The sequence below is a fragment of the Balaenoptera borealis genome, assembly GCF_965194805.1.
Source record: "Balaenoptera borealis genome assembly, chromosome: 3".
Taxonomy (NCBI): domain Eukaryota; kingdom Metazoa; phylum Chordata; class Mammalia; order Artiodactyla; family Balaenopteridae; genus Balaenoptera; species Balaenoptera borealis.
The window spans coordinates 151,486,720-151,514,228 of NC_138866.1; the positions used below are offsets into that span (position 1 = coordinate 151,486,720).

Consider the following 27,509-nt stretch of genomic DNA (forward strand, 5'->3'; position numbering starts at 1 on the left):
ATTTATTTATTTTTGGCTGCATTCGGTCTTCATTGCTGTGCATGGGCTTTCTCTAGTTGTGGCACGCAGGCTCAGTAGTTGTGGCGCACGGGCCAGGTTGCTCCACGGCATGTGGGATCTTCCCGGACCAGGGCTCGAACCATGTCCCCTGCACTGGCAGGCGGATTCTTAACCACTGCACCACCAGGGAAGTCCTTATTTCCTTTTCTTATTTTATGGTCTGGAGTAGAAACTCCAAAACAATGTTGATTAACAGAGGTGATACTGAGCACTCCTCTCATATTCCTCATTTTAATTAGAACCCTTCTAATATTTCACCATTCTGCAAGATACTGATTGTTGGTTTCAGATATTCGTTTTGTCTGCATTAAGGAAACATATTTCTATTATTGGTTTACAAAGACGTTTTATTTAAAAAAATTAATAGCTAAAATTAATTAGCTCTCCTCCTTTGATTAATTACATTAACAGATTTCCTAATGTTAAAGCACTAAGGTAGTCTTGTAATTAATACATATATGTATAACGTATAACTGTTAATTTGATTTGCTAACATTGCATTTAGCATCTGTATGTTCATAAATGAAATTGGGTTCATTGTTTTCTTTTTTAAAATGCCCTTGTCAGTTTTTGTATCAAAGTTGTGCAAACTTTAAGAAAGGAAGCAGTACACTTGCTATCTCTTCCTGTGCTTTTTAAGTGTTTAAATAATTTGCTCATAAATCCTCTAGGCCTGGCACCATTGGGGAGAGCAGTTCTTTGTCAGCTTTTGCAATTTCTTGCCTAGTTTTGATCTCCTCTCATTAAAAAAAAACAAAAACCTTTCTTTGATTCAATTTTCCCAGAAATTAGCTTTCTTCCCAAAGATTTTAGCATGTATCAATTTAAATTATGCACACTATGCTTATAAGTTTTTTAACTTTCTCTGATAAATCTCTTCACCCTTAACATGCATTTCTTTTCTTTCTTTTTTTAAAAAAAATAGGAATAGACTTGTCAGAGGTTTTCTCTTTTACCAGTCTTGATGAATAACTATCAATAGGATAATAATTTTGTTTTCTAGTTTAATTTTTCTCATTTCTATTTTTTCATTAATTCTATCCTTTTAGTTTGCTCATGGTATTTTGTTATTCTTTTTCTATGTTTGTAAGCTAAATAAGTTCTATTTTCACAAGTTAAATTCCTAATTCATAAGTTAAATACCTAGTTTTCCCACACTTAATAAGAAAAGCATTTCAAGCCACAACTTTCCTATAAACACTCTTTTGGCCACATCCACTAAGTCTTGATATGGAATGGGGCCATGGTTGTTAATTACAAAACAGTCTTTAATGAGAGTTTAATTTTGATTTCCATCCTGCACCAAAAGTTAGCCAGGATAGGTTTCTTTGTACAAATACCATAACTGGTTTACCTTTTCATAAGGACACAAGTTGTATTGGATTAGGGGCCCACACTACTCTGGTATGATCTCATTTTAACTTAATTACATCTGCAAGGACTCTATTTCCAAATAAGGTCACATTCTGAAGTACTAAACATTAGGGCTTCAACACATGAATTTTGTAGGGGGACCCATTTCAACCCCAAACACCTCTGTGAATACTCTATTCTTGGCCTTTCTAACAGGTTAGCCATGACACAAACCTAGCATATGAACTGGGAGAACCCCTTCCTGTACCCACAACAAGTGTCACTAATTGGTTACGGTATATTTTCCCACTAGTTCTTGAAGCAGACCCAAAACAGTTCATCAAAGTGGGCCGTAAAATAAAACGTATTTGCCGCTTCTGTTTTCTTAGCTTAGTATTTTATTACAAAATTGTACAAATTATTTCAATAGTAATGATTAAATAACAATTTTAAATAGTGGTATTAGTAAACCTGGGTTCCTTCTGAGTAGGTATTGCAGGGTACATGAGCGGGAGATGCAAAGAGAAATTTCATCACCAAACACTCACCAGGCCCCCTTTGTGTTCTAAGCCCTGTGCTCAGTAGCTTAAATAATACAGAGATGCATATGATCTGGTCCTTGCCTTCCAGGAGCACTGTTATAAGCAGGGAAGACAGACAGATGCAAAAAAGCTATAATGAAAAGTTCAACATGACACACATAGCTTGGCTGGGAAGTTGTTGGGAGAACACTGGTGAAGGCTTTATAGACAAGGATTCATCAGAATTGGGTGTGTCTGTCTGGTGGGACCGGCGGAGACTGGGGAAAGATGTCTCCGGGGATGGCATCAGGTGGAAGAGGGTGAAGTATGGTGTCTTAACGAGTTGGACACAGTTCCATATAGCGTCAAGGCTCTGAGTCTCATGCAGTCAGGGCAGAGGCTCCAAATAAATGTTTCTCATGTAAGAAAAAAGCCTAAGAAAAAAGCACCTCATCCATCAACAAATTATATGTTTATCAATCTCAGCAAACCAGAACAAGGTCTCTATGCAGCCCTAACGGACATCTCAAAGGCCGTTCACTACAGCCTGGGCACTTTACTCTCAGGAAAAGCTGTCAGTTCCCAACTCACAACCTATTTTATTCCCTTTGCCCATGATACTGACAAGTTGTGCTGTTTGGTTGTCTAGACCATGAAGGATGAGAACCAGCAATTTGTGACTGGATGGGACGGTATAAAAATAGGCACATGGAAAGTAAGAAGAGTTATCTACCAGTAGGTGAATTTGAGGACAGCGAATCCTCACAGAGCATAAAAAGAAACAAACAACAAGCCAAACAAACAACCAACAAAACAACAACAGCCGCAGGGCAGGCAGCAGTGGGCTGAAAAAGTCCTGAGGACATCTCTGAATTGTCCTTTCAATTCCCGTCCAGCTCTGGACCTTTGTCATGCCAGCTCTGAATCATCAGGGAAAAAGATGACAGCATGTTCTGGGCCTCTCATTTAAGCAGAAAAAAAGTTCTGTGCAATGAAAGATACTGCAAACAAAAGTAGAAGATAAACGACAGGCTAGAAGAAAATATTTGTAACATATAGTAGACAAAGGATTAATGTCCATAATATTATAAAGACCTCCCACAAGTAAATAAGAAAAGCACAAATCACTCCACAGGAAAATGTGCATATACCATGAACAAGCAACCCACAGTAAAATACAAGTAGTCGATATACCCAGGAAAGATGCTCAACTTCACTAATGAAGACAATCCAATTTAAAATATGTCATCTGCACCCCCGCCAAAAAAACCTATCAGACTGGCAAAACTTACAAAAGAATGAAAACATTTAGAGCTGGTAGGAGTGTGGAAAAATGGACACACATCCTGCCTTGTAAGGTAATTTGATGATATCTATTAAAATGTATTTTATTCCACTATTCCACTTCTGAGACTATCCTGCAGACCTGCAGAAACACCAGCACTCATAGGAAAAGAGTCATGTGCAAGGATATAAACTGTGGTATCTTTTGCAAGAGCCCCAAACTGAAAACGGTCTTTTTTTTTGGCTGCACCATGCGGCATGCGGGATCTTAGTTCTCCGACCAGGGACTGAACCAATACCCCCTGCATTCGGAGCACAAAGTCTTAACCACTGGACCGCAAGGGAAGTCCCTGAAAACAATCTTAATGTTCTAATTTGGGGAGCAGCTGATGGAATATTACACAGGCATTTAAAAGAATGAAGTAGTGCTATATGTACTAACTTGGAAACATTTATGATATCCATGAAAAGTAAAAAAAAACAAAAAACAGGCTGTGTAATAAAATATACATATATGAGCTCCATTTTTTTAATATATAGAAAAATGTCTAGAATAAGAAGCACTGGGGTGTTATGAACTGGTTCGTGGGGGTAGAACCAGGGTGGAAAGGGAGACTTACTTTTTACTTCACAACCCCTTAAAATTTTTTAAAAATGGGTTTTCAGGTGAATTTTACTTTAAAGATTTTATAGATCTTCTCGAATTCTTTAACAAAGATGGGCTGTTTTATAGTAATAATAATAAAAAGGTGATTAAAAAAAAAGGCTGGCACATGATGTTTGGTATTTTAAAAGGTGGGCTTCACATACCTGGGAAATTTTCCCAGTTTGCACCTCATTGTCCAACAAGGTCAGAAACATGAGCGTGGCGTACTTAACATCAGACTTTAGAGCTCTGCCTCGATTACCAAATTGAGGGAAAATGCACGCGATGATGGTGGAAGTTTAATTCTCAAACATGTGGCAGGGATGCAACACTTCTTGCCAAATTAACTGCCATTAAATCATGAAAATTAACGTGCATCTTCTTTTGTCTAAAGGGAAAGTTGTAAATGAGTATTTTCTGTATAAACTTGGACCCAGAAGATAGAGCTTCATTTCCAGTAAATTGCAATCTGTAAACAAAGGGCTAAGGGGCTGTAACAATAAAGCTGCACTGAGGTACAGCGGAGACATCAGGAGAAAGGAATTCGGGGGCACGACAGCCGCCCCTCTCCCAGCCTTGGTGTCACCATGGGTACAGAGAGGAGTGGGCCATGAGGTCCCCCAGTCCCCCTGCCCACTTCGAGGCCTCTGAGTCCATGTTATCTTCCCTGACAGAGGAGGGATTTCGATGGAAAGCAGTGGGCTGTGTCCCAAAGGAAGCCAAGGACACTGAACCTCCCATCCTCTCCGTAGTTTAGCTGCAGCACTTCACTGCTATTTTTAGCTTTCAGTTATAAAAAGTTCAGAGATAGGGCTTCCCTGGTGGTGCAGTGGTTGAGAATCTGCCTGCCAATGCAGGGGACACGGGTTCGAGCCCTGGTCTGGGAAGATCCCACATGCCGCGGAGCAACTAGGCCCGTGAGCCACAACTACTGAGCCTGCGCGTCTGGAGCCCGTGCTCCGCAACAAGAGAGGCCGCGATAATGAGAGCCCCGCGCCCCGCGATGAAGAGTGGCCCCCACTTGCCGCAACCAGAGAAAGCCCTCGCGCAGAAACGAAGACCCAACACAGCCAAAAACAAATAAATAAATTAATAATAATAAAAAAAAGACACAGAGAAATGCAAGTTTCCCCCAGAAAGCCTTTGTTTAAAAAAAAAAAAAAAAAAAAAAAGTTCAGAGACAAATGACATGCTCCATTGACCGGCTTCTCCCCCATCTCCACCTTTTAGAAGCTGGAAATCCTCACCAGGGCCGACCAGGCATCTAGAAGGTATGGCTGTGTCTAGCAGCCCACCTGCCACCCATCCCTGCCCTGGGGCTACACCATTGCTCCAACTTCCGGTCACCATACTTCTGTCTTGGGCAGGCTGGGAACTGGCTGACACCAAGAGTTCCTCCATGACTTCAAAGTTTGCTAATTCATCACTCACCATAGCCGGCCCCCCTCGTGGCCCTCACATCCTGATTCTGCTATCACCTCTCACCACCATCAGTGTCTTGCTGCATTCTGCTCCGCAGTCTTCCCCCCATGAAGATCAGCCTCCCCCTGGCCTTGCTCATCTTTCTCAAAACTACCCAGCTCCCAAATAAGTTCCTTCTACTCAGTCCTTGGGAACCGTACTCTTTGCAACTGAAGACTGGCACCCTTGGCCGTCTACCTCTCACAGGCTCTGTGATCTGGCTGCTTCCAGGGCACCTCCCTGACAGTGACCCCCTCCCCAGGAGAAGCTGCTTCTTCCTCCAACAGCCCCTGGTCACAGTCCCTGGTACCCTTCCAGACGCTGCCTACACACAACCCTCCCGTTACCAGGGCTCCAAAGACTCTTCTCCCAACAGGTACTCCTGCCACGCTTTCCTCCTCAGCCCCGCCTCTCCCTGACTGTGGTCTACACTATCGCTGCTTTCGTCTTGCCAAAGCACAGCCTTGACCGTATTTCAAGCCCCTTTTCCAAAAACCTCAAAGGCTCCCAGGCTCCCCACCGGTCACCAATTTCAGGGCCATTCATTCCACCTGTGAAATTGATTCTAGCGACTACTCCCTGGAAAACACATCTCAGAATCTGTTCCGGTGCAGCTCACCCAAGTAAGAATCTGGACAGTGAGGAAGTGATAAGTGATACGAAGGGCAAATAGGTTTGATAGAAGAAGAATATGACTTTCTGTTACAGGCTGGCTGAGCTCTTCTTCCTGTCTTGCCCTGCAGTGTACTGGCCACCATGGGGGTCTTTTAGAAAGTGGTCTATGGCCTAAGCACATGGAGCAAAGAAGGCACTTGCATCCTTAGGAGAGAATTTTTCCGAGCACAGCAGTTGAACACTGTAGGTTACCTCTCAATCCAGGAAGGTAGGCAGTTTCTTTATATTTGAAATGGTGGTGACATGACTTTCTGTATGTTAGGGGCAGAGGTGCCACTATGAAGGCCTCACGATGAGTGCATTGAGTGGCAAAACTGGTTCCAGGAAATAATGCTTTAAAGGGAAAATGGTCATCATGCCTGGCATTGACACTGACAGAAGACAAGTCTATGGGACAGGGTGACTTGCTGGTGATTAAGGGCTCCAGCTCTGGAGTGACCAGAGGAGTCTCAAGTCAGGAACCCTGACTCCTCTATGTACTGACTACAAAGCCTTAGGCCTCTTGCCAGTTTCAGGAAATGGGAATAATAATAGCTATGATCTGTGAAATAGGGACAATTACAGTTCCTCCTCTATGGGGTTGCCTTGGGCATCAGATGAGAAAGTATACATCAAACATTCAGCACAGTCCCTGCCACATAGGGCTTAATACATCCAGCTCTCGTCTTTGCTGTGATGCTGGTATGCCTTCCCTGGCACTGGTCAAAAGACGTGGAATCATCCCATTTCTGAGCTAGCCTCTTGGTAGCTGAGCTCTGCCTGGCTGCAGGCTTCCCACGCAGGGTTTGGGCTGTGGTCAAGGGGAGGGGAGAAGTGTTGGGGTCAGCTGAGATGCAAGAGCCTTGAAGGGTTTTAGCTTCTTCCTCTATAGAGAGGAGGGGCTGGCTCAGGGTAACGCTGAAGGTTCTCTTTGACTCTGATATTCTCGGTCTGAATACCAGGTCAGAGTTTGGCCATGGGGTCAGTCAAGTTTGACATACCTTCTGAGCACCTATCAAGTGCCTGACAGTATGCTACACACTAGGGATTCAGCATGCATGAGACCAGTTCCTACTCTCAAGGAGTTCATGGCTGGAGGGGGAAACAGAGAACCAGATCATCACAATGCATGTGGTTAGTGTTATAACAGAGAAAAGAACACGCTGCTTTGAGGAAGGGCAGGCGCCAAGGCTGGAAGCCAGGGCTGGGAGGAACAGTGGCGGGAGGGAATGCTTCCTGGCAGGAACTGCAACATTTCTCAAAGTGGTTTTTAATAGGAACAGGATAATCCTACCATTTAAACAGATTTCAATGATTTCCTAATTGGTTTCACAAGCCCATTTTGCCTGACGTTAAATTACCTTTTCTTTGGAAACACTTTTCACTAATGCCAGGTCTAAATAAATCTTGAGTAATAGAAACAACACTCAAGTTTAGTGTAACTGGAAACTGCTGTTTGGGATGAAGCTTAACATCGGCCAGAAAGGCTTCTTCATGTCTTACTATGGGTTGCATTAACTCTGTGCAAACACTCATGGAAAGTTGCATTGTTTTTCAGTTAACGCTGGGTGGAGTCTGTCCTGGGATTCACATCTTCACACGTGAATTAAGACGTATTTTTTTATTCCACCAAATGCAGGGGGGAAAAAACAGCCACTTGTTCACAGTATGTTTCCAAAGTATTCTCTGAGGAATATTAATAAGTTTTAGGGGAAAAAAAAATGATTCTCTGGCCAAATACATTTGGGAAACATAGTTTAAACAAAGACAAAGAGGTTTTATCACTGTAGGCCTTCTCAGGACATATGCAACTTTGGAGTACGATTCTCTAGGAGAGAGAAAGGTACTCAAATTATTGACCAGGTAATCCTTTCTTCATGGTGTGTCTTTGGGGATTGTGATCTCAGAATATACTTTAGGAATTGCTGACCTGCAGGTATGCTACATTTCAGGGTTCCTGCTGGGAACCCTAAAGAGCTGGATCCCCCCACTTTGCAAAGCAGAGCTTCATAGTACAACTGGTGCTTTTGGCTCCTAAGAGCAAACTGAGACCACTTGAGTAGCTACCCTGTCCCTCCCAAATTACTGTGGAAATGACCAGAGTCTGAGATAGGAGAAGGATATGTCAGTACCAGAAACCAGGGAGGATTACCTTAAAAGACCAGCAATTGTGAGAAACTGTTGAGGTATTGTTTGGGCAAGATGGGATTGAGGGAAGAACTGAGTAAGCTATGATTCCCTGCACATGAAGGAATAGGGAGTGTGTGGAAGGGCCCCCAGCAGGACTAACCTACAAGCTTAGAGCTGCTTCGGCTTGACAGTGGCACAGAACGGGCCAAGTCTCCAGGGAGAGCCAATCTTGACCTCACGCCTCCCAGGAGACAGCATGGCGGCAGAATGCCAGTGTGCCCCATCAGGGTTGCTTGTGACTTTGGTCACCTCGCCCCACCACTGGTCCTCAGCTACAGAAAACTGAACTCCTCGTCAGGTAACAGTAAAGCTAAACGATCCTCTTCTGCCCTTGTCAGGGTCTGAGAGCTCTTACTAGAATCCACATGACCAACGATGGAACCGTGCTCAACACTCGATGATGGACGCCCATACGGCGACCTCTCTAAGGGGAGCCACGCGGAAAAAATCACAAGCATGTGGACAAGAGAAGACTGAGTTAAAGAATCACAGCAACTGTTCCCACTAAAGAAAAGACTTTTTTATTTAAAAAAAAAAAAAAAAAAGAGAGGAAAAATCTAAATTCAACTACTCAGTGTGACTCAAGAGGACATAACGCTTATGAAAAAGGCACAGCCTTTATTCAGCAAGGATTGAGGTCAGGTGAAAAGTGCAATGGCCAAATTATTAAAATATTCAATGGGAATCAGGAATAGAAGATTGGGGTTGAGAAATTCTCCAAGAGTTTGGAACAAAAGGATAAAGAAATTAATATGATGAACGAAACTCTGAAGTGGTAGGGAGAACAGATCCAGGAAACAGATATGGAACTTCCGGGTGGGAGAAGAGCGGGCTGAGAAGCGGCAGCAACCTGGAAAGATCCAGACGAATCTCCCCCTGGTGAGGAAGGGCTGAAGTCTGCAAACTGTAAGGGCCATCCAGCTCCAAATAAAATTAATGAAAACAGATCTACACTAGATATTTCTAAGTGAAAGTCTTGAATTCCAAGGGTAAACTCAAAACAAACTACAAGGGTCACAGTGGGAGAAAAGAAAAACAGCCTGCGGAGAAAAGAAAACAGGCTGGTCTCAGACCTCTCTACAGTGCTGACGTCTGAAGATGACGGAGCATTGTCCCCGGGTTCTGACGGAGAATCCCGTGGCCCACGAAGTCTCCATACAGCCGTAAAAGAGCAATAGGAGGAATTTCTCACATTCCAAGGAACTGTGAAATGTAGCACCCACTCACCCATCTTGAAGAAATTATTTCAAGGCTCATCCTGGCACTGACACAAAATATGGAGGGAGCTCGGTCAAGAAGCCAGGAGAGGGGAGTGAGGAAACCAGGGAGGCTGATTAATTGTTGGTAACATAGTCCCAGACTTTACTGCAAATGGCAAACCTATTTCTTGAAAGATAGATAATGTAAAATAATAATGACCATATATCTAAATTCTAAATTACGGATCTAAAGCCCAGATTATTTCCATGTTAGTTGGCAGGGGTGGGGGAGGCAACCTAGTGTAATTCTTAAACACACAGACTCTGGAGTTGGCCTCCTTGGTTTTGTTTTTATTTATTTTAAAAAAATTTTTTTTGCCGTGCTTTGCGGCATGGGGGAATCCTAGTTCCCTGACCAGGGATCATACCCGCACCCCCTGTGCTGGAAACGCAGAGTCCTAACCGCTGGACCGCCAGGGAAGTCCCTGGAGTCGGTCTCCTTGGGACCGAATCCCAGCCTCACCACCCACCAGCCATGTGCCCAGCACGGCCCCAGCCTGCGGCCTGCTTTTCCCCATCAGCTCACACTTTCCCCCTGTCCGTACACTCTCCACGCGCCTCTCCATCTGCACAGCCGCTGCCTTCATTCAGGCCTCACAATTTCTCCCTGGGTTAGTGCTCTCTGGGCCCCCCTGCCATCAGGTCTATCCCTCTCCTCCTCTCACTTCATTCCAACTTCTAGAATGATCTTTAAAAACCTTCAGTGGCTTTCAGTGACTCTCCACAGAGAGCAGAGAAGGGTCCAGACCCCCAGGCTTAGCACAGAGGGCCTCGCCCCCAGGATCTGACTCCACCCAGCTGCCCAGCCTTCCTCCATACCAGCCACAGTGAATTGTACACGGTTCCCAAGACAGCACCTCTCTCCCACATCAGAGTATCAGGAAGGCCTAGAGTCACTACCCACCTCTGCTACTTACTGTGTGAACTGGGCTGATTCAGTTGCTATGCGAATCCTCCAGCATCTCCTCTGCAGACTGGAGATAATAACAATGCCTGGACCTCATTAGGGTCGTCGTGAACACTGAGGCACGAAGCGCATAAAGTACTTTGCACAGCACCCGCACATAGTGGGCTCTCACAAATGAAAAGGAGGTATACCTCCTCTGCCCTATCCACACCACTCTCTGTGCCTATAAAGCACTTTTTCAACTAGCAAACTCCTATCTCTCCCTTATGTTTATGTTTCAGCTCAAAGGTTACTCTCTGCCTATCAGGCTTTCAGTGAGACTTGGCCATAGAGTGTAGGAGTGAGAAGCCAACCTTGACATTCCCAGCAGATGGAATCTACCTCCTACATGCTTTCCCCTATGAGTGCCTCTGTTATGACCCTTGATCCAGGGCTTTGCAATGACCTGCAAGCCTACCTGTCTCCTCCACTGTACTGTGAGCTCCTTAAGGGCTTACTACATCAGACTCACCCTAGGATCCCCAGGACCTAGCAAAGTACCTGGCCCATGGCAGGTGTTCAGAAAGTATTCACTGAAGGAAATGGAAGGGTGGCTTGTGCCCTGCTTAAGAACGAGGAGGAGGGAAGATGTGGCCAACCGTTATTCTCCATCTCACAAGCTAAGTTCATGGCTCTGATGTCTCACCAGGACATCAGAACGAGATCTTGAGCAGGAGACTGAGTCCTGATGTGCACATGCAACCTGGGCAGGACAGAACTGGCTGAGGGTTGGAGAGAGCAGGGATCCAGCCTTTGTCTCGTGGGTGGATGTCTTCAATACAGACAAGCAGCTTTTGAAGATTTTCAAATGAAGGAAAAAAACAAACACACTATGTTCAACAAGCAAACTGCAAGAAGTGCAGGGCTCTTGTCGATGAGCTTGTGGCAGGGCTGAGGTGTCTGGTAAAGTGACAACACAGGCCTGACCACTGCAGATTCTAGCTAAAACCCCAAAATAACTTCAGGCCTCTGGCATGCTGTGGCCGAGGCTTACTGAAAGTCTAGCGGCACAACGAAGCAAAACATCAGCCTCACTGATGAAAAAGCACACGAGGCCACCGAGAACCAAGCCGCTTCCTGACCAGGATGGTCCCAAGGGGAGGTAACCAGAACTTGGTCAAGCACTCCCTCCACCTGGGCAGACCTTGGCTCTCCTGTGCAGACACACTGCCAATTAATCAGAGATTTTCCGTGGATGACTCGGTGATGAACCAAGCACATCAGATGACGATTACTGGAAAACAGGCCTCTGTTACAGAAATGGCTTCTGGCTCAAAGCTGGATTCCAGTCTTCAAAATGCAAGGTGCCGGGGCAATGACAGTGGGGTGGAGACAATTCACATCTTCAGAATTTCAAAGTTTCCCTTGGACTCTGAACATACCTCACAAAATGTAAAATGCAACCCATTGTGGGTGCTTTCTTCTGCACCTATGGTGATGCCTTCTTTCCTATGTTGAACACAGCGTTTGTTCTTGAGACTGGAGGGTTAGACAAAGCAACTGTGGAACTCTGTTTTTTCTTTAGTCATACCCCAAATAGTTTAAATGAAACCTACATAGTATAAGATGCTGTGAGGCCCTGGGAAGGCCATTGTGTAATAGAAAGGGCTTCTGGAATATAGCAGAAGTTTTTGCAACATTTATGTTTACCGTGGAGTCACAGGCACCAGGCAAAACCTCGAGTGCAGGACTCACCGGTTCAGAAATAAGCACACGTGTTGCAAGTGGGTTGTCAAAGAATTACTTATGAGGCCCTTGTTTGCTGCACAAAGTCTACTGCTTCTGCTCACCTTTAGAGATTTCCAAGATGGCCTGTAGATATTGTTCACAACTTGGGTGCTTAGGAATCTTCATACTTCCTAATGAAGTCATTATTTATAATTAAGGAGCTTAAGTCCACGAACAAGCAGGGACAGCATTCCTCGTGGACATTTACGAGGCATCATTCAAGCATCAAGTGAGTTGCTGTTCTAATGCTCCAGTTTCATGACGTTATTATAGGGCAAACATGCCAATGACCTCATTTCAGTCACCTCATCTAGGCCAGATGACTGTCTGCACCCTCTCAAAAGATTTCTGTTAAAGTGGATTCTATAAATACCTTTGGAAATTCTGGCAAGAAATTCTTTCAAATACCCATCCCCTTAGGTCAGCTATTTCTTTTGTCTAGGCAAGACTCTTTCCTTCCTTCCTTTCTTTCATCCATCCATCCATCCATCCATCCAGTCTGTGTGAAATATATTCTATGTGCTAAGCACAGCTTGAGAAAATGAAGCATGCACTTGGTCTTGAGAGATCTAAATGTAAGTGCAAGATAGTGGGTTATATGTGTAAAGAATGGAGTTATCAATCAAGAGACAGAGTATTAACAGCCATGGAACAAGTTACATCAGCTCAGGACCCTGGAGGCATGATATAATCATCATGTGTGGATACAAGCTTATTTTCCAGAACCTCTATCTTTATAGAAACACAACAACTAAATACAACAACAAAACCAAACCAAAAAACAAACAAAATGACACAATTTCTGAATTCAGTGCAAACCACTCAATCCAATTGTCTGAAATGCTGTTTAGAAAATTCAGCTTGATTTCCTAAAAATGTCATTTTCTCTGATTATGAAAGTCATGTAAAATTTCGGAAAATGTAAGACTGAATAGAGAAGAAAAAGTAACCAATAATCTACTACAGAGAAATAACAATGATTAATATTCTATGTACAAATTTTCAATGCATAGATACACTATTCATTTATAATTTAAAAATAAAATTGGGACCATGATGTTTACATTGCATAACCTGTCTTTCTTTTTAACACTTCTTAGCACGTTGCTTCATTCTTAAATATCTTTTGAAAGCATGCCTGTTTAATGGTTGTCCAGTATCCTATCATGTAGATGTTTCATGCTATTTTTAGCCAATTCTTTATTATTTAAATTTAGATATTTAGAATTTTAGAATTTGAAATTTAGAATAATTCAAGGTTTTCACAATTATGAATAATGTTTAACCATACAGCACACACACATCTCTGATCAATTCCCTAAAATAACTTCTTAGAAGTACAATTCCTGTATATTAAGGAATGCACATTTTAAGACATTTAATATATACTCGCAAGTTATTCTCAGAAGGTTTGTACTGATTTATATTCCCATCAGCAGAACATAAAAGTGTCCATTTTTCTAAACCTTACCAGTACTGTGTGTTTTGTCTTTTTAATTTTTTGCTATTTGATAGGTAAGAGAAGATGGTATAAAATTATTTTAACTTGCGGTTCTGATTAACAGGAGGCTGAATTTTTTCCAGATGCTTAGTGTGTGTATGTATTCATATTTGTATATGTATTTAACACCCTGTTCATAGCTTTTGCTCATTTCTCCCTATTAAGTTAAAATCTGCCTTGTGCCTTCTGGAACTATCCTAAGTAAGCTTAATTCCTCCTTCATATGACAGCCCCTTAAATACTTGAAGACAAAAGTCATGTCTCACTTTCTCCAAGATAAACACTTCCGGTTCCTTCAACCGTTTCTCCTGTGGCAAAGTTTCAAGGGCGGTCGTCGGAGAAAATGCATAACAAGTCCTCCCGCCCCTGTGACCCTCTACCCTGCAGCACTCTCGGGTACAGAACTCCACGCGACTCCAGGAAAGCTTGCCCCGAATCCTCCTGGCAGACTCTCCGGATGCAGTCACCTGCCTACACCTCGGGCATCAGCCTCCTTTCTCCTGCTCATCCACAAGAATACTGTGGGTTAGTTTGATCACGATGGTGGCATTTCCTGTGATATGTAGGCCTGGCGCTCAAATAAAGTGGTAGAAAAAGAGCACTTTGACGCCAGAAACAGGAAGAGGAATTGCCTGGTATAATGAGAATGATGAATTCAAATGAGGAAAGCATCAAGAAGGAGATCGCCCGCTTGTCCTGAGACGCTGCATTTGGCAGGACTGGGGCGGCTATATAATGGGTCTCAGGAGCCCAGGAAGCCTCTCCTGACCCCGGGGCAGGTTAGGGACCCTTCCTCTGCCCCAGGGCTGACTGCCTGCCCACTCTCTCCTGGAGTCACCTGTGCACGTGCTGGTCCCCCACTAACACATCTTCGCGCTCCCTGAGGGATGGGCTATGCCTGGTGCCCGAGAGCCTTGCTCAGCAGACTGCACATATGAGGCCATCTCATGTGCTTGGTGAACTAAGCCCCTGCTGGAAATCTCTCTCCAGGCTGCCCACATCCCTTTGCTCTTACTTGCTTCTCATTGGACAACCTTCCAGTACAAATCTGTTGTCTCAAGTACTTCAAACCTCATAGATTCCCTGGACAATGGACATGGACATCCATGCCAGTGGCGAGGAAACCCCAGGGCATCACAGAATTGCACCTGATTAACACGTCAGCTTCGGAGAACTCCTGCTGAGAACCCTGCATCTGATCAGTCTGACAGCACTGTCTTGACAGTGGATCTACAAAGCTGAGGTCCAGGCTCTAGACACTTGTAAAGGTATCGTTGCCTTCTGAGTCCCTGTCCTCGAGTCCAGCCTTTAGGCAAACAACGGCTTGACAATTTTGTGCATTATGGTCTAAGTAGAAAAACATATACAAATAAGATATAAATATAAATAAAACTGATATAGCTATATCTATCTATCTGTAGATATTTACATACATAGATCTCAAACATTAAACACTGCCAACTCATCACAAGATTAACATAAAACCTCACCCTAAGGGCCTAATTACCTCAGTTCCTATTACCTAATGCATCATGTCTGGATATCAACAAAGATTTACAAATTATGCTAAAAAGCAAAAAAAACCACAGCCTGAAGAGACAACTAGACATCAGAACCAGACTCAGATATGACATGGATTTTGAAATTACTAGCCTGGGAATTTAAAATAACTATGATTAATACATTCAAAGTGCTAATGGAAGATGTAGACAAAATCAAGAACAGTTGGGTCATGTAAGCAGAGAGATGGAAACTCTAAGAAAGAATCAAAAGGAAATACTAGGAAAAAAAAAACCCCACTGTAACAGAAATGAATGCCTTTGACAGACTCATCAGTAGACTGGACATAGCCAAGGAAAGAATCAGTAAGCTTGAAGATGTGTCAATTGAAATTTCTGAAACTGAAATGTAAAGAGAAAAAAGAATAAAAAACCCCAAAACAGAATACCCCTAAACTGTAGTCCAATTTCAAAACATATACATGTAATTAGAATACCAAAAGGAGAAGAAAGAGAATGGAACAAAGGAAATATTTGAAGATATAATGTCTAAGAATTTTCCAAAATTAATGACAGACCCCAAACCACAGGCCCAAGAAGCTCAGAAAATACCAACCAGTACAAATAATGAAAAAAAAACAAACCACAAAAAAAACTAAACAAACTACACTATCATATTCAAACTGCAGAAAACCAAAAACAAAGAGAAAAATCTTGAAAGAAGCCAGAAAAAAAGTCCCACATACATATAGAAAAACAAGGATAAGAATTCTGTGGACTTCTCATCAGAAACCATGCAAACAAGAAGAAAATGAAGTGAATAGTTAAAGTGTGGAAAGAAAATAACCACCAACCTAAAATTCTATATCCAGTGAAATTATCCTTCAAGTGTGAAGGAGAAATAATGACTTTCTATGAAAAACAAAAATGGTGAGAATTCATCACCAGCAGAACTGTCCTGCAAGAAATGTTAAAAGAAGTTCTTCATGAAGAAGGAAATGATATAGTTCAGAAACTCAGATCTACACAAAGAAAGGAAGAGCATCAGAGAAGGAATAAATTAAGGTAAAATAAAATATATTTTTTTATTATTCTCAATTGAGCTAATAGACTTTTGTTTGTTCAAAATTATAATAGTAACAGTGTACAGTTGACCCTTGAACAACATGGGGGCTAGGGATGCTGACACCCCACATAGTTGAAAATCCATGTATAACTTTTGGCTTCCCCAAAACTTAACTACTAATAGCCTACTGTTGACTGGAAGCCTTACTGATAACATGAACAGTCAATTAACATATTTTGTATGATATATGTATTATATATTGTATCCTTACAATAAAGTAAGCTAGAGAAAAGAAAATGTTACCAGGAATCATAAGGAAAAAAAAATACATTTACAGTACATATATGTATTTGCTGAAAAAAATCCACTTATAAGTGGATCCATGCAGTTCAAATCCACGTTGTTCAAGGGTCAACTGTATTGGGCAATGACAGCCTATGGATAAGTGAAGTGAATGAGGGCAACGTGAAGACATGGGAAGGAGGAAGGAAGGACACTTAGCTATAAGGTACTTGCACTGCCCATGAAGTGGTATGATATCATTTAAAAGTGGATTTATATTAGTTGTAAATGTATATTTCAAACTTGGGCAAACAATAAAGATATTTTTAAAGAAATATAATTGATATGCCAAGAGAGAAGAGAAAATGAAATCATATAAAACGCTAAATGATGTCGGATAAACCGTATGTCCTGGAATTATTTTAGTAGGTTTCAGTAGTATTAACTGTACTTTCCTGCTTGTTTAGATTATTTCTGGTAAATCTTTGTCAACAGTTCCTTTTAAAAACAGATCAGTAAGTTCCAAAAACCTACCAGTTTTTGAATTCTTCAATATAAAAATCCTTAAAATAAAGGCTGCTTCTTTAAAAGGAAAAAAAGAAACACCCTAAAAAAAGGAGCTCATAGCATGCAAATGAGGTATCGAACTGGCATGTTTTAGAATTAGACACTTTGATCATAAAATGTTTGAATCAGATATAAAGTCAACACCAGCTGGACTGAAAAATAAATAAATAAAATGCTCAATGAAACTAGAGAAGGTGAAAGAGCAGGGAGAAAAAGAAGAAACAAAGAACAAATACAATGAATCAAAAACATGCTAGGTATTTTTCTAGATTCCACATATATGCATTAATATCCGATATTTGTTTTTCTCTTTCTGGCTTACTTCACTCTCAGCTCAGTGCTCTGTGACAACCTAGATGGGTGGATTGGGGGGCGGGTGGGAGGGAGGCCCAAGAGGGAGGGGATATAGGTATACATATAGCTGATTCACTTCATTGTACAGCAGAAACTAACACAACATTGTAAAGCAATTATACTCCAATAAAAAATAAAAAAATAAAAAAAGTAAACATTGAGCTAAATTAAAAAAACATGTTAGGTATTAATCAAACTATATCAATAATCACATTAAATGTGAATGGTTTAAATACCCCAAATAAAAGAGAGATTGTTAGAATGGATTAAAAACACTAGACCCAACTATAGGTTGTCTACAAGAAACTCGTTTTAAATACAAAGACAAAGGTCAAAAGTTAAAGGATAAGAAAGATATACCATGTTAACACTAATCCAAAGAAAGCTAGAGTAGCTATGTTAATTTCAGACAGAGCAGAATTCAGAGCAAGGAAAATTATCAGGGATAAAGAAGGGCACTACATGACAAGGGGTCATTTCTTTAAGAAGACATAAAAACCCATAACACGTATGAGCCAAACAACAAAGCATCAAGATATGTGAGGCAAAAACAGAGGAAAATGCAAGGAGAAATAGGCCGATCCACTATTATAGCTGGAGACTTAAACACCCTTCTTTCAGTAATTGATCTATCAAGCAGGTAAATAATCAGTAAGGATATAGCTGTCCTCAACAGCATTATCAATCAACTTGATCTAATTGACATTTAAAGAATACTCCATTTAACAGTAGCGAAATATACATTGTACTCAAGCTGACATGGAATATTCACTGAGCCAGACTACTCTGTGGGCCATAAAGTGTCCACAAATGGTTTAACATTGTATATATTCTTTTAGCAATAGATTTATTGAGATATAATTCACATACTGTAAGATTTGCCATCTTAAAGTATACAATTCATTGGTTTTTAGATTTGCAAAGTTGCACAACTATTACTACTATCTAAATTTAGAACATTTTTGTCACCTTGAAAAGAAACACTATATCCATTAGCAGTCACTCCCAATTTTTCTCCACCCGGAGAAACCCGGAAACCATAAATCTAATTTTTGTTTCAATGGATTTGCCTATTCCAGATATTTCACATAAGTGGAATCATGATGTGGCCTTTTGCGTCTAACTTCTTTCACTCAGCATGATGTTTTCAAGGTTCAGCCATATTATAGCATGAATCGGTACTTCATTGCTTTTTATTGCTGAACACTATTTCATCATATGTATATACCACTTTTTATTTATCCACTGATGTACACATGTGATTTGTTTCCACATTTTGGTCACTATGAATAATGCTGCGATGAACATTCAGGTACAATTTTCTTTGTGAACATATGCTTTCAATTCTCTTGAATATATATATATATATACATACCTAGGAGTGAAATCACTGCGTCATACGGCAACTCTGTGTTTAACCTTTTGAGGAACTGCCAGACTGTTTTCCAAAGCAGCTGCACCATTTTACATCCCCACCACAACGTGTGAGGGTTCTAGTTGCTCCAAATCCTTACCAACATGTGTTATTGTCTGTCTATTTGAACCATCCTAGTGAGCGTAATAGGTATTTCATTGTGGTTTTGATTTGCATTTCTCTAACGACTTGAATACAATTATCATTTCAAATGTCACTCTGACTTTACAGAGTGCTCTGGGTGACAGATCATAGAAAGGATTTGTGAGGCTCCCACCACCTTTGCAGGATTGCTCTTTTTAGAAACCTTTGTTTCAAGTAGCAGGACTTTTTTTTTCAGTTACAAAGACCACTATGTTCTAACTACAAAGGAAAATAAGACTATTTTCCTGTCTCTTTCTTTAAGAGTGCATTTCTGGTGAAGTCAAGATGGCATACTAGGAGGATGCGTAATACGTGTCTCCTCACAACTAGGGCACCTACCAGGTACCAATGGGGGACCATGGACACCTAAGGGGATGGAGGCAACCCCAGCGATCAGCTTGTGGTATCTTGGTTCCCTGGCTGGAGGTCGGGCCCGAGTTCCTGTGGTGGGAGCTCCGAGTCCAAACCACTGGACTAACAGAGAACCTCAGACCCAGGGAATATCAATTGGAGTGAGGCCTCCTGGAGGTCCTCATCTCAGCACCAAGACCCAGCTCTATCCAACTGACTGCAAACTCGAGTGCTGGACGTTTCAGGCCAAACAACAAGTAAGACAGGAATACAGCACTACCCATTAAAAAAAAAAAATGAAATGACAAAAAAATTTGTTACAGACAAAGGAGCAAGGTAAAAATCTACAAGACCAAATAAATGAAGATGAAATAGGCAACCTACCTGAAAAAGAATTAAGAGTAATGTTAGTAAAGATGATCCAAAATCTCGGAAACAGAATGGAGAAAATATAAGAAACATTTAACAAGGATCTAGAACTAAAGCGCAAACAGTGATGAACAATACAATTACTGAAATCAAAAATACTCTAGAAGGAATCAATAACAGAATAACAGGCAGAAGAACGGAGAAGTGAGCCAGAAGATAAAATGGTGGAAATAACTGCCAGGGAGCAGAATAAAGAAAAAAGAATGAAAAGAATTGAGGACAGTCTCAGAGACCTCTGGAACAACATTAAACGCACCAACATTCAAATTATAGGGGTCTCAGAAGAAGAAGAGAAAAAGAAAAGGTCTGAGAAAATATTTGAAGAGATTATAGTCGAAAACTTCCCTAACATGGGAAAGGAAATAGTCAATCAAGTCCAGGAAGCACAGAGTACCATACAGGATAAACCCAAAGAGAAACATGCTGAGACACATATTAATCAAACTATCAAAAATTAAATACAAAGAAAAAATATTGAAAGCAGCAAGGGAAAAGCAACAAATAACATACAAGGGAATCCCCATAAGGTTAACAGCTGATCTTTCAGCAGAAACTCTGCAAGCCAGAAGGGAATGGCAGGACATATTTAAAGTGATGAAAGGGAAAAACCTACAACCAAGATTACTCTACCCAGCAGGGATCTCATTCAGATTCGATGGAGAAATCAAAACCTCTACAGATAAGCAAAAGTTAAGAGAATTCAGCACCACCAACAAATGCTAAAGGAACTTCTCTAGGCAGGAAACACAAGAGAAGGAAAAGACCTACAATAACAAACCCAAAACAATCAAGAAAATGGTAATAGGAACATACATATAGATAATTACCTTAAATGTAAATGGATGAAATGCTCCAACCAAAAGATACAGACTGGCTGAATGGATACGAAAACAAGACCCATACATATGCTGTCTACAAGAGACCCACTTCAGACCTAGGGTCACATACAGACTGAAAGTGAGGGGATGGAAAAAGATATTCCATGCAAATGGAAATCAAAAGAAAGCTGGAGTAGCAATTCTCATATCAGACAAAATAGGCTTTAAAATAAAGACTATTACAAGAGACAAAGAAGGACACTACATAATGGTCAAGGGATCAATCCAACAAGAAGATATAACAATTGTAAATATTTATGCACCCAACATAGGAGCACCTCAATACATAAGGCAAATGCTAACAGCCATAAAAGGGGAAATCGTCAGTAACACAATCACAGTAGTGGACTTTAACACCCCACTTTCAGCAATGGACAGATCATCCAAAATGAAAATAAATAAGGAAACACAAGATTTAAATGATACATTAAAAAGACGGACTTAATTGATATTTATAGGACATTCCATCCAAAAACAACAGAATACACTTTCTTCTCAAGTGCTCATGGAACATTCGGAACATTCTCCAGGATAGACCATATCTTGGGTCACAAATCAAGCCTTGGTAAATTTAAGAAAATTGAAATCGTATCAAGTATCTTTTCTAACCACAACGTTATGAGACTAGATACCAATTACAGGAATAAAACTGTAAAAAATACAAACACACGGAGGTTAAACAATATGCTACTAAATAACCAAGAGATCACTGAAGAAATCAAAGAGGAAATCAGAAAATACCTAGAAACAAATGACAACAAAAACACGATGACCCAAAACCTATGGGATGCAGCAAAAGCAGTTCTAAGAGGGAAGTTTATAGCAATACAATCCTACCTCAAGAAACAAGAAAAATCTCAAATAAACAACCTAACCTTACACCTAAAGCAATTAGAGAAAGAAGAACAAAAAACCCGCAAAGTTAGCAGAAGGAAAGAAATCATAAAAATCAGATCAGAAATAAATGAAAAAGAAATGAAAGAAACAATAGCAAAGATCAATAAAACTAAAAGCTGGTTCTTTGAGAAGATAAACAAAATTGATAAACCATTAGCCAGACTCATCAAGACAAAAAGGGAGAAGACTCAAATCAACAGAATTAGAAATGAAAAAGGAGAAGTAACAACTGACACTGCAGAAATACAAAGGATCATGAGAGATTACTACAAGCAACTATATGCCAATAAAATGGTCAACCTGGAAGAAATGGACAAATTCTTAGAAAAGCACAACCTTCTGAGACTGAACCAGGACGAAATAGAAAATATAAACAGACCAACCACAAGCACTGAAACTAAAACTGTGATTAAAAATCTTCCAACAAACAAAAGCCCAGGACCAGACAGCTTCACAGGTGAATTCTATCAAACATTTAGAGAAGAGCTAACACCTATCCTTCTCAAACTCCTCCAAAATACAGCAGAGGGAGGAACACTCTCAAACTCGTTCTACGAGGCCACCATCACCCTGATACCAAAACCAGACAAAGATGTCACAAAAAAAGAAAACTACAGGCCAATATCTCTGATGAACATAAATGCAAAAATCCTCCACAAAATACTAGCAAACAGAATCCAACAGCACATTAAAAGGATCATACACCATGATCAAGTGGGGTTTATCCCAGGAATGCCAGGATTCTTCAATATATGCAAATCAATCAATGTGATACACCATATTAACAAATTGAAGGATAAAAACCATATGATAATCTCTATAGATGCAGAAAAAGCTTTTGACAAATTCAACACCCATTTACGATAAAAACTCTCCAGAAAGTAGGCATGGAGGGAACCTACCTCAGCATAATAAAGGCCATATATGACAAACCCACAGACAACATTCTTCTCAATGGTGAAAAACTGACTAAGATCAGGAACAAGACAAGGTTGCCCACTCTCACCACTATTATTCAACATAGTTTTGGAAGTGTTAGCCACAGCAATCAGAGAAGAAAAAGAAATAAAAGGAATCCAAATCGGAAAAGAAGTAAAACTGTCACTGTTTGCAGATGAGATAATACTATATGTAGAGAATCCTAAAGATGTACCAGAAAACTACTAGAGCTAATCAATGAATTTGGTAGAGTAGCAGGATACAAAATTAATACACAGAAATCTCTTGCATTCCTATACACTAATGATGAAAAATCTGAAGGAGAAATTAAGGAAACATTCCCATTTACCATTGCAACAAAAAGAATAAAATACCTAGGAATAAACCTACCTAAGGAGACAAAAGACCTATACGCAGAAAACTATAAGACACTGATGAAGAAATTAAAGATGATACAAGCAGATGGAGAGATATACTACGTTCTTGGATTGGAAGAAACAACATTGTGAAAATGACTATACTACCCAAAGCAATCTACAGATTCAATGCACTCCCTATCAAACTACCAATGGCATTTTTCACAGAACTAGAACAAAAAATTTCACCATTTGTATGGAAACACAAAAGACCCTGAACAGCCAAAACAATCTTGAGAAAGAAAAATGGAGCTGGAGGAATCAGGCTCCCGGACTTCAGACTATACTACAAAGCTACAGTAATCAAGACAGTATGGTACTGGCACAAAAACAGAAATATAGATCAATGGAACAGGATAGAAAGCCCAGAGATAAACCCACACACATATGGTCACCTTATCTTTGATAAAGGAGGCAAGAGTATACAGTGGAGAAAAGACAGCCTCTTCAATAAATGGTGCTTGGAAAACTGGATAGCTACATGTAAAAGAATGAAATTAGAACACTTCCTAACACCATACACAAAAATAAACTCAAAATGGATTAAAGACCTAAATGTAAGGCCAGACACTATAAAACTCTTAGAGGAAAACATAGGCAGAACACTCTATGACATACATCACAGCAAGATCCTTTTTGACCCATCTCCTAGAGAAATGGAAATAAAAACAAAAATAAACAAATGGGACCTAATGAAACTTCAAAGCTTTTGCACAGCAAAGGAAACCATAAAAAAGATGAAAAGACAACCCTCAGAATGGGAGAAAATATTTGCAAATGAAGCAACAGACAAAGGATTAATCTCCAAAATATACAAGCAGCTTATGCAACTCAGTATCAAAAAAACAAACAACCCAATCCAAAAATGGGCAGAAGACCTAAATAGACATTTCTCCAAAGAAGATATACAGATTGCCAACAAACACATGAAAAGATGCTCAACATTACTAATCATTAGAGAAATGCAAATCAAAACTACAATGAGGTATCACCTCTCACTGGTCAGAATGGCCATCATCAAAAAATCTACAAACAATAAATGCTGGAGAGGGTGTGGAGAAAAGGGAACCCTCTTGCACTGTTGGTGGAATGTAAATTGATATAGCCACTATGGAGAACAGTATGGAGGTTCCTTAAAGAACTAAAAATAGAATTACCATATGACCCAGCAATCCCACTACTGGGCATATACCCAGAGAAAACCATAATTCAAAAAGACACATGCACCCCAATGTTCATTGCAGCACTATTTACAATCGCCAGGTCATGGAAGCAACCTAAATGCTCATTGACAGACTAATGAATAAAGAAGATGTGGTACATATATACAATGGAATATTACTCAGCCATAAAAAGAAACAAAATTGGGTCATTTGTAGAGACGTGGATGCATCTAGAGACTGTCATACAGAGTGAAGTAAGTCAGAAAGAGAAAAAGAAATATCGTATATTAACACATATATGTGGAACCTAGAAAATGGAACTGATGAACCAGTTTGCAGAGCAGAAATTGCGACACAGAAGTAGAGAAAAAACATATGGACACCAAACAGGGAAAGCAGCGGGGGGGGGTGGTGGTGGTGTGATGAATTGGGAAATTGGGATTGACATATATACACTGATGTGTATAAAATGGATGACTAATAAGAAAACAAATAAATAAATAAACAAACATTAAAAAAAAAAAAACCAAAAAGAGTCATGTACCACAGTGTTCATTGCAGCACTATTTACAATAGCCAGGACATGGAAGCAACGTAAGTGTCCATCGACAGATGAATGGATAAAGAAGATGTGGCATATATATGCAGTGGAATTACTCAGCCATAAAAAGAAATGAAATTGAGTTATTTGTAGTTAGGTGGATGGACCTAGAGTGTGTCATACAGAGTGAAGTAAGTCAGAAAGAGAAAAACAAATACCATATGCTAACACACATATATGGAATCTTAAAAAAAAAATGGTTCTGATGAACCTAGGGGCAGGACGGGAATAAAGACACAGACGTAGAGAATGGATTTGAGGACATGGGGCAGGGGAAGGGTAAGCTGGGACGAAGTGAAAGAGTAGCATTGACATATATACACTACCAAATGTAAAATAGATAGCTAGTGGGAAGCAGCTGCGTGGCATAGGGAGATCAGCTTGGTGCTTTGCGACCACCTAGAGGGGTGGGATAAGGAGGGTGGGAGGGAGATGCAAGAGGGAGGGGATGTGGGAATATATGTATGCATATAGCTGATTCACTTTGTTATACAGCAGAAACTAACACAACACTGTAAAGCAATTATACTCCAATAAAGATGTTAAAAAAAAAAAAAGAATGCATTTCTAACAGGATACCATGATGAGGTGAAATAGCATGAAATCCCCTGGGAATGAATATGCAGGTTCTGCTTACCTGCTGGAGGCCAAGCCTTGATGTAGCCTGTGCAGTGGACCACAGCATACTGGGCTTCTCCTTCTTTCACAGGGCCAAGGCCATTCCTAGAGAAAGAACTTCTGTGAGCTTGCTTTCGACACCTGGGGGTGAGGCAAGGATGTCCATGACTCTTTTGGTATCTAAGTTACTGGGTTCTCCTGTTGGCCTTGTGTTTTTCAATCTTGACTTCCCACCATCCTGTTTTCCCTCCTCCTACATGGTCTGAATGTGCAAAATAAATCCACCCAACTCCCTTCCTCATCTCAACCACTGCAACCCTGATGTGCGGGTCTGTTGGTGCTCTCCAAGGCTAAGCCCCATCTTCAAGTTCGGCTACTCCTTAGCTTAGTGCATTTAAGCTATCTACCAGCATAGCCCCAAAACGTACATCAGAAAGTCTTACTGACCTGAACCTTTTCCTCATGGTGGTTATTCTGTTTAGAGGAAGGTGGTCCAAAGGAGCATTTCCACACCTAAGATTTGATAAATATATTAGAGTGAGTGAAGACCTAGGCAACTTTATAAAGCACATAGTGCTGCAGGCAAGTATATGGGCCTTATCTAATGCGAGCACCCTGTAGCCAAGTTCTTTCCAAAGTGCAGAAGCAGGGTTGCAAGCCTGTGAATTTTGATTGTCACCGAAGGCAAGAGGCATGTGAGCCATTCTGCATTGCACATGGAAATTGTCTCAGGGCCCAGCCCAGGAGCCGCAGACATCCAGAAAGACACTAGGAGGATCCTGGCCATGCTCCCTCCTGCAGATCATTTCAGTGTAACTTGGTGGCTTTCAGGAAACAAGGGAAGGGGGTGATGACAGCAACAGTGTCTCTCCAGGCCCAAGCAGAGGCATCAACTCAAAACAGATGTTGCCAGCTGATGAACAGAAGCATCTTCTCAGGCTTTAGCTTCACAGTGTGGAAACTGCCCCCCTCCCCTGCAATGTTCTGGCACTAGGAATACGCAGACAGCTGCAAGCCTGCGGATGGCAAAGGACAGAGTGGGGACAGGGAGGGATGAGTCTGGAATCAGGGCTTTCTGGGGTCCTTCTCTGGGAGGCAGGGGACGTGAGGCGTCCCACTGCCCACTCTGGTAGCACCTTTTCTGCCTTCTCCATAACTCTCTCAGCATCCAGGCTCTGCACATCCAAAGCCTGCACTGTGGCCAACCTCTGACCTGTGCTCTCAGGACGTCCACTCATTACATGCGCTTCCACTTCCCAACTACATAGCAGGTAATGCCCTGGATGCCTCAGTATTCAATACAACAAAGAGTCCAATTATATACTCTGAGACCTGGGATGGCTGCCAGCACGAGCGTATTTTCACAGCAGTGTCAATCTAAGACATTGCTGCCTGGGGATGCCCAGTGTCTTCCTGAAACTAAGCTGCTTTATTTGGAGGGGAAGGCCATGCTCTCAGCAGATGGCAGTGCTCCTCACCTTACAGGTAAATCCAGGTAGTGTGGGTCTGGCACTGGGAAAAGCTACCTAGAGCATGTCTTGAGAGGCACCAGGGCAGGGAGCGGACCCCCCCCTGAATCTGGTCAATAGGGCAGTGATAATGGCATTGGAGGCTACTCAGGAATGGTGAACTTGATGCTTCCAATAAATTTATTCACAAGGCAACTGCTTAGATGGTGCAATTAAGAATTCACATTGCTGGTGCTAGACTGAATGTCCATCAAGCTAGGATGGGCATTTACCCTATTGGCCAAAGCACGGCGGAAAGCCCTTGCTGTGCTGGACTACATTTACTGATGGCATTCTGTCCCTGGGTGGACACTAATGCATGTGAGTCGAGCCCCCCAGCTTGCCCCTGTAGGCTGAACAGAGGGAAGGCAGGCTGCGCAGCCTCAGTGCTAAATCACAAGGAGATGCTCGTGTATTGTCACTCCAACACCGCCTTATGACCTGAGGCAGGAGGTGAAGGGGATTCCATCCGTGTCTTCTGGAAGCATTCCAAATGCTCAGCCTGGAGAGGAGCCAACTGGGAGGAAAGGACAGCCATACTCAAGTCCTCTGCTGGTTCTCAGGACTCACCTAGAGGTTAGAGAGGCAGGTCTCCCCTCAACACAGGCAACCTGTGATCTGAGATGGCTTAGCCTGCAGATTAACAGTTTTATTTATCTATCTATCTATTTATTTATTTATTTATTTTTGGCTGTGTTGGGTCTTCGTTTCTGTGCGAGGGCTTTCTCTAGTTGCGGCAAGCGGGGGCCACTCTTCATCGCGGTGTGCGGGCCTCCCACT

General features: G+C 41.4%; 1 protein-coding gene across 10 annotated transcripts in view; it reads right to left on the minus strand.

The window, feature by feature from the left end:
- The window catches only part of ARNT2 (aryl hydrocarbon receptor nuclear translocator 2), a 201,601-nt gene that overhangs the window by 64,009 nt on the left and 110,083 nt on the right, over nucleotides 1-27,509 (minus strand). For all 10 annotated transcript variants that reach the window (XM_082388503.1, XM_082388504.1, XM_082388505.1 and 7 more), the window contains 2 exons: nucleotides 25,669-25,734; nucleotides 25,241-25,326 (listed from right to left, as the gene is read on the minus strand). In XM_082388503.1, the coding sequence (XP_082244629.1) occupies nucleotides 25,241-25,326; nucleotides 25,669-25,734 (152 nt within the window). The remainder of the gene's footprint in view (nucleotides 1-25,240; nucleotides 25,327-25,668; nucleotides 25,735-27,509) is intronic.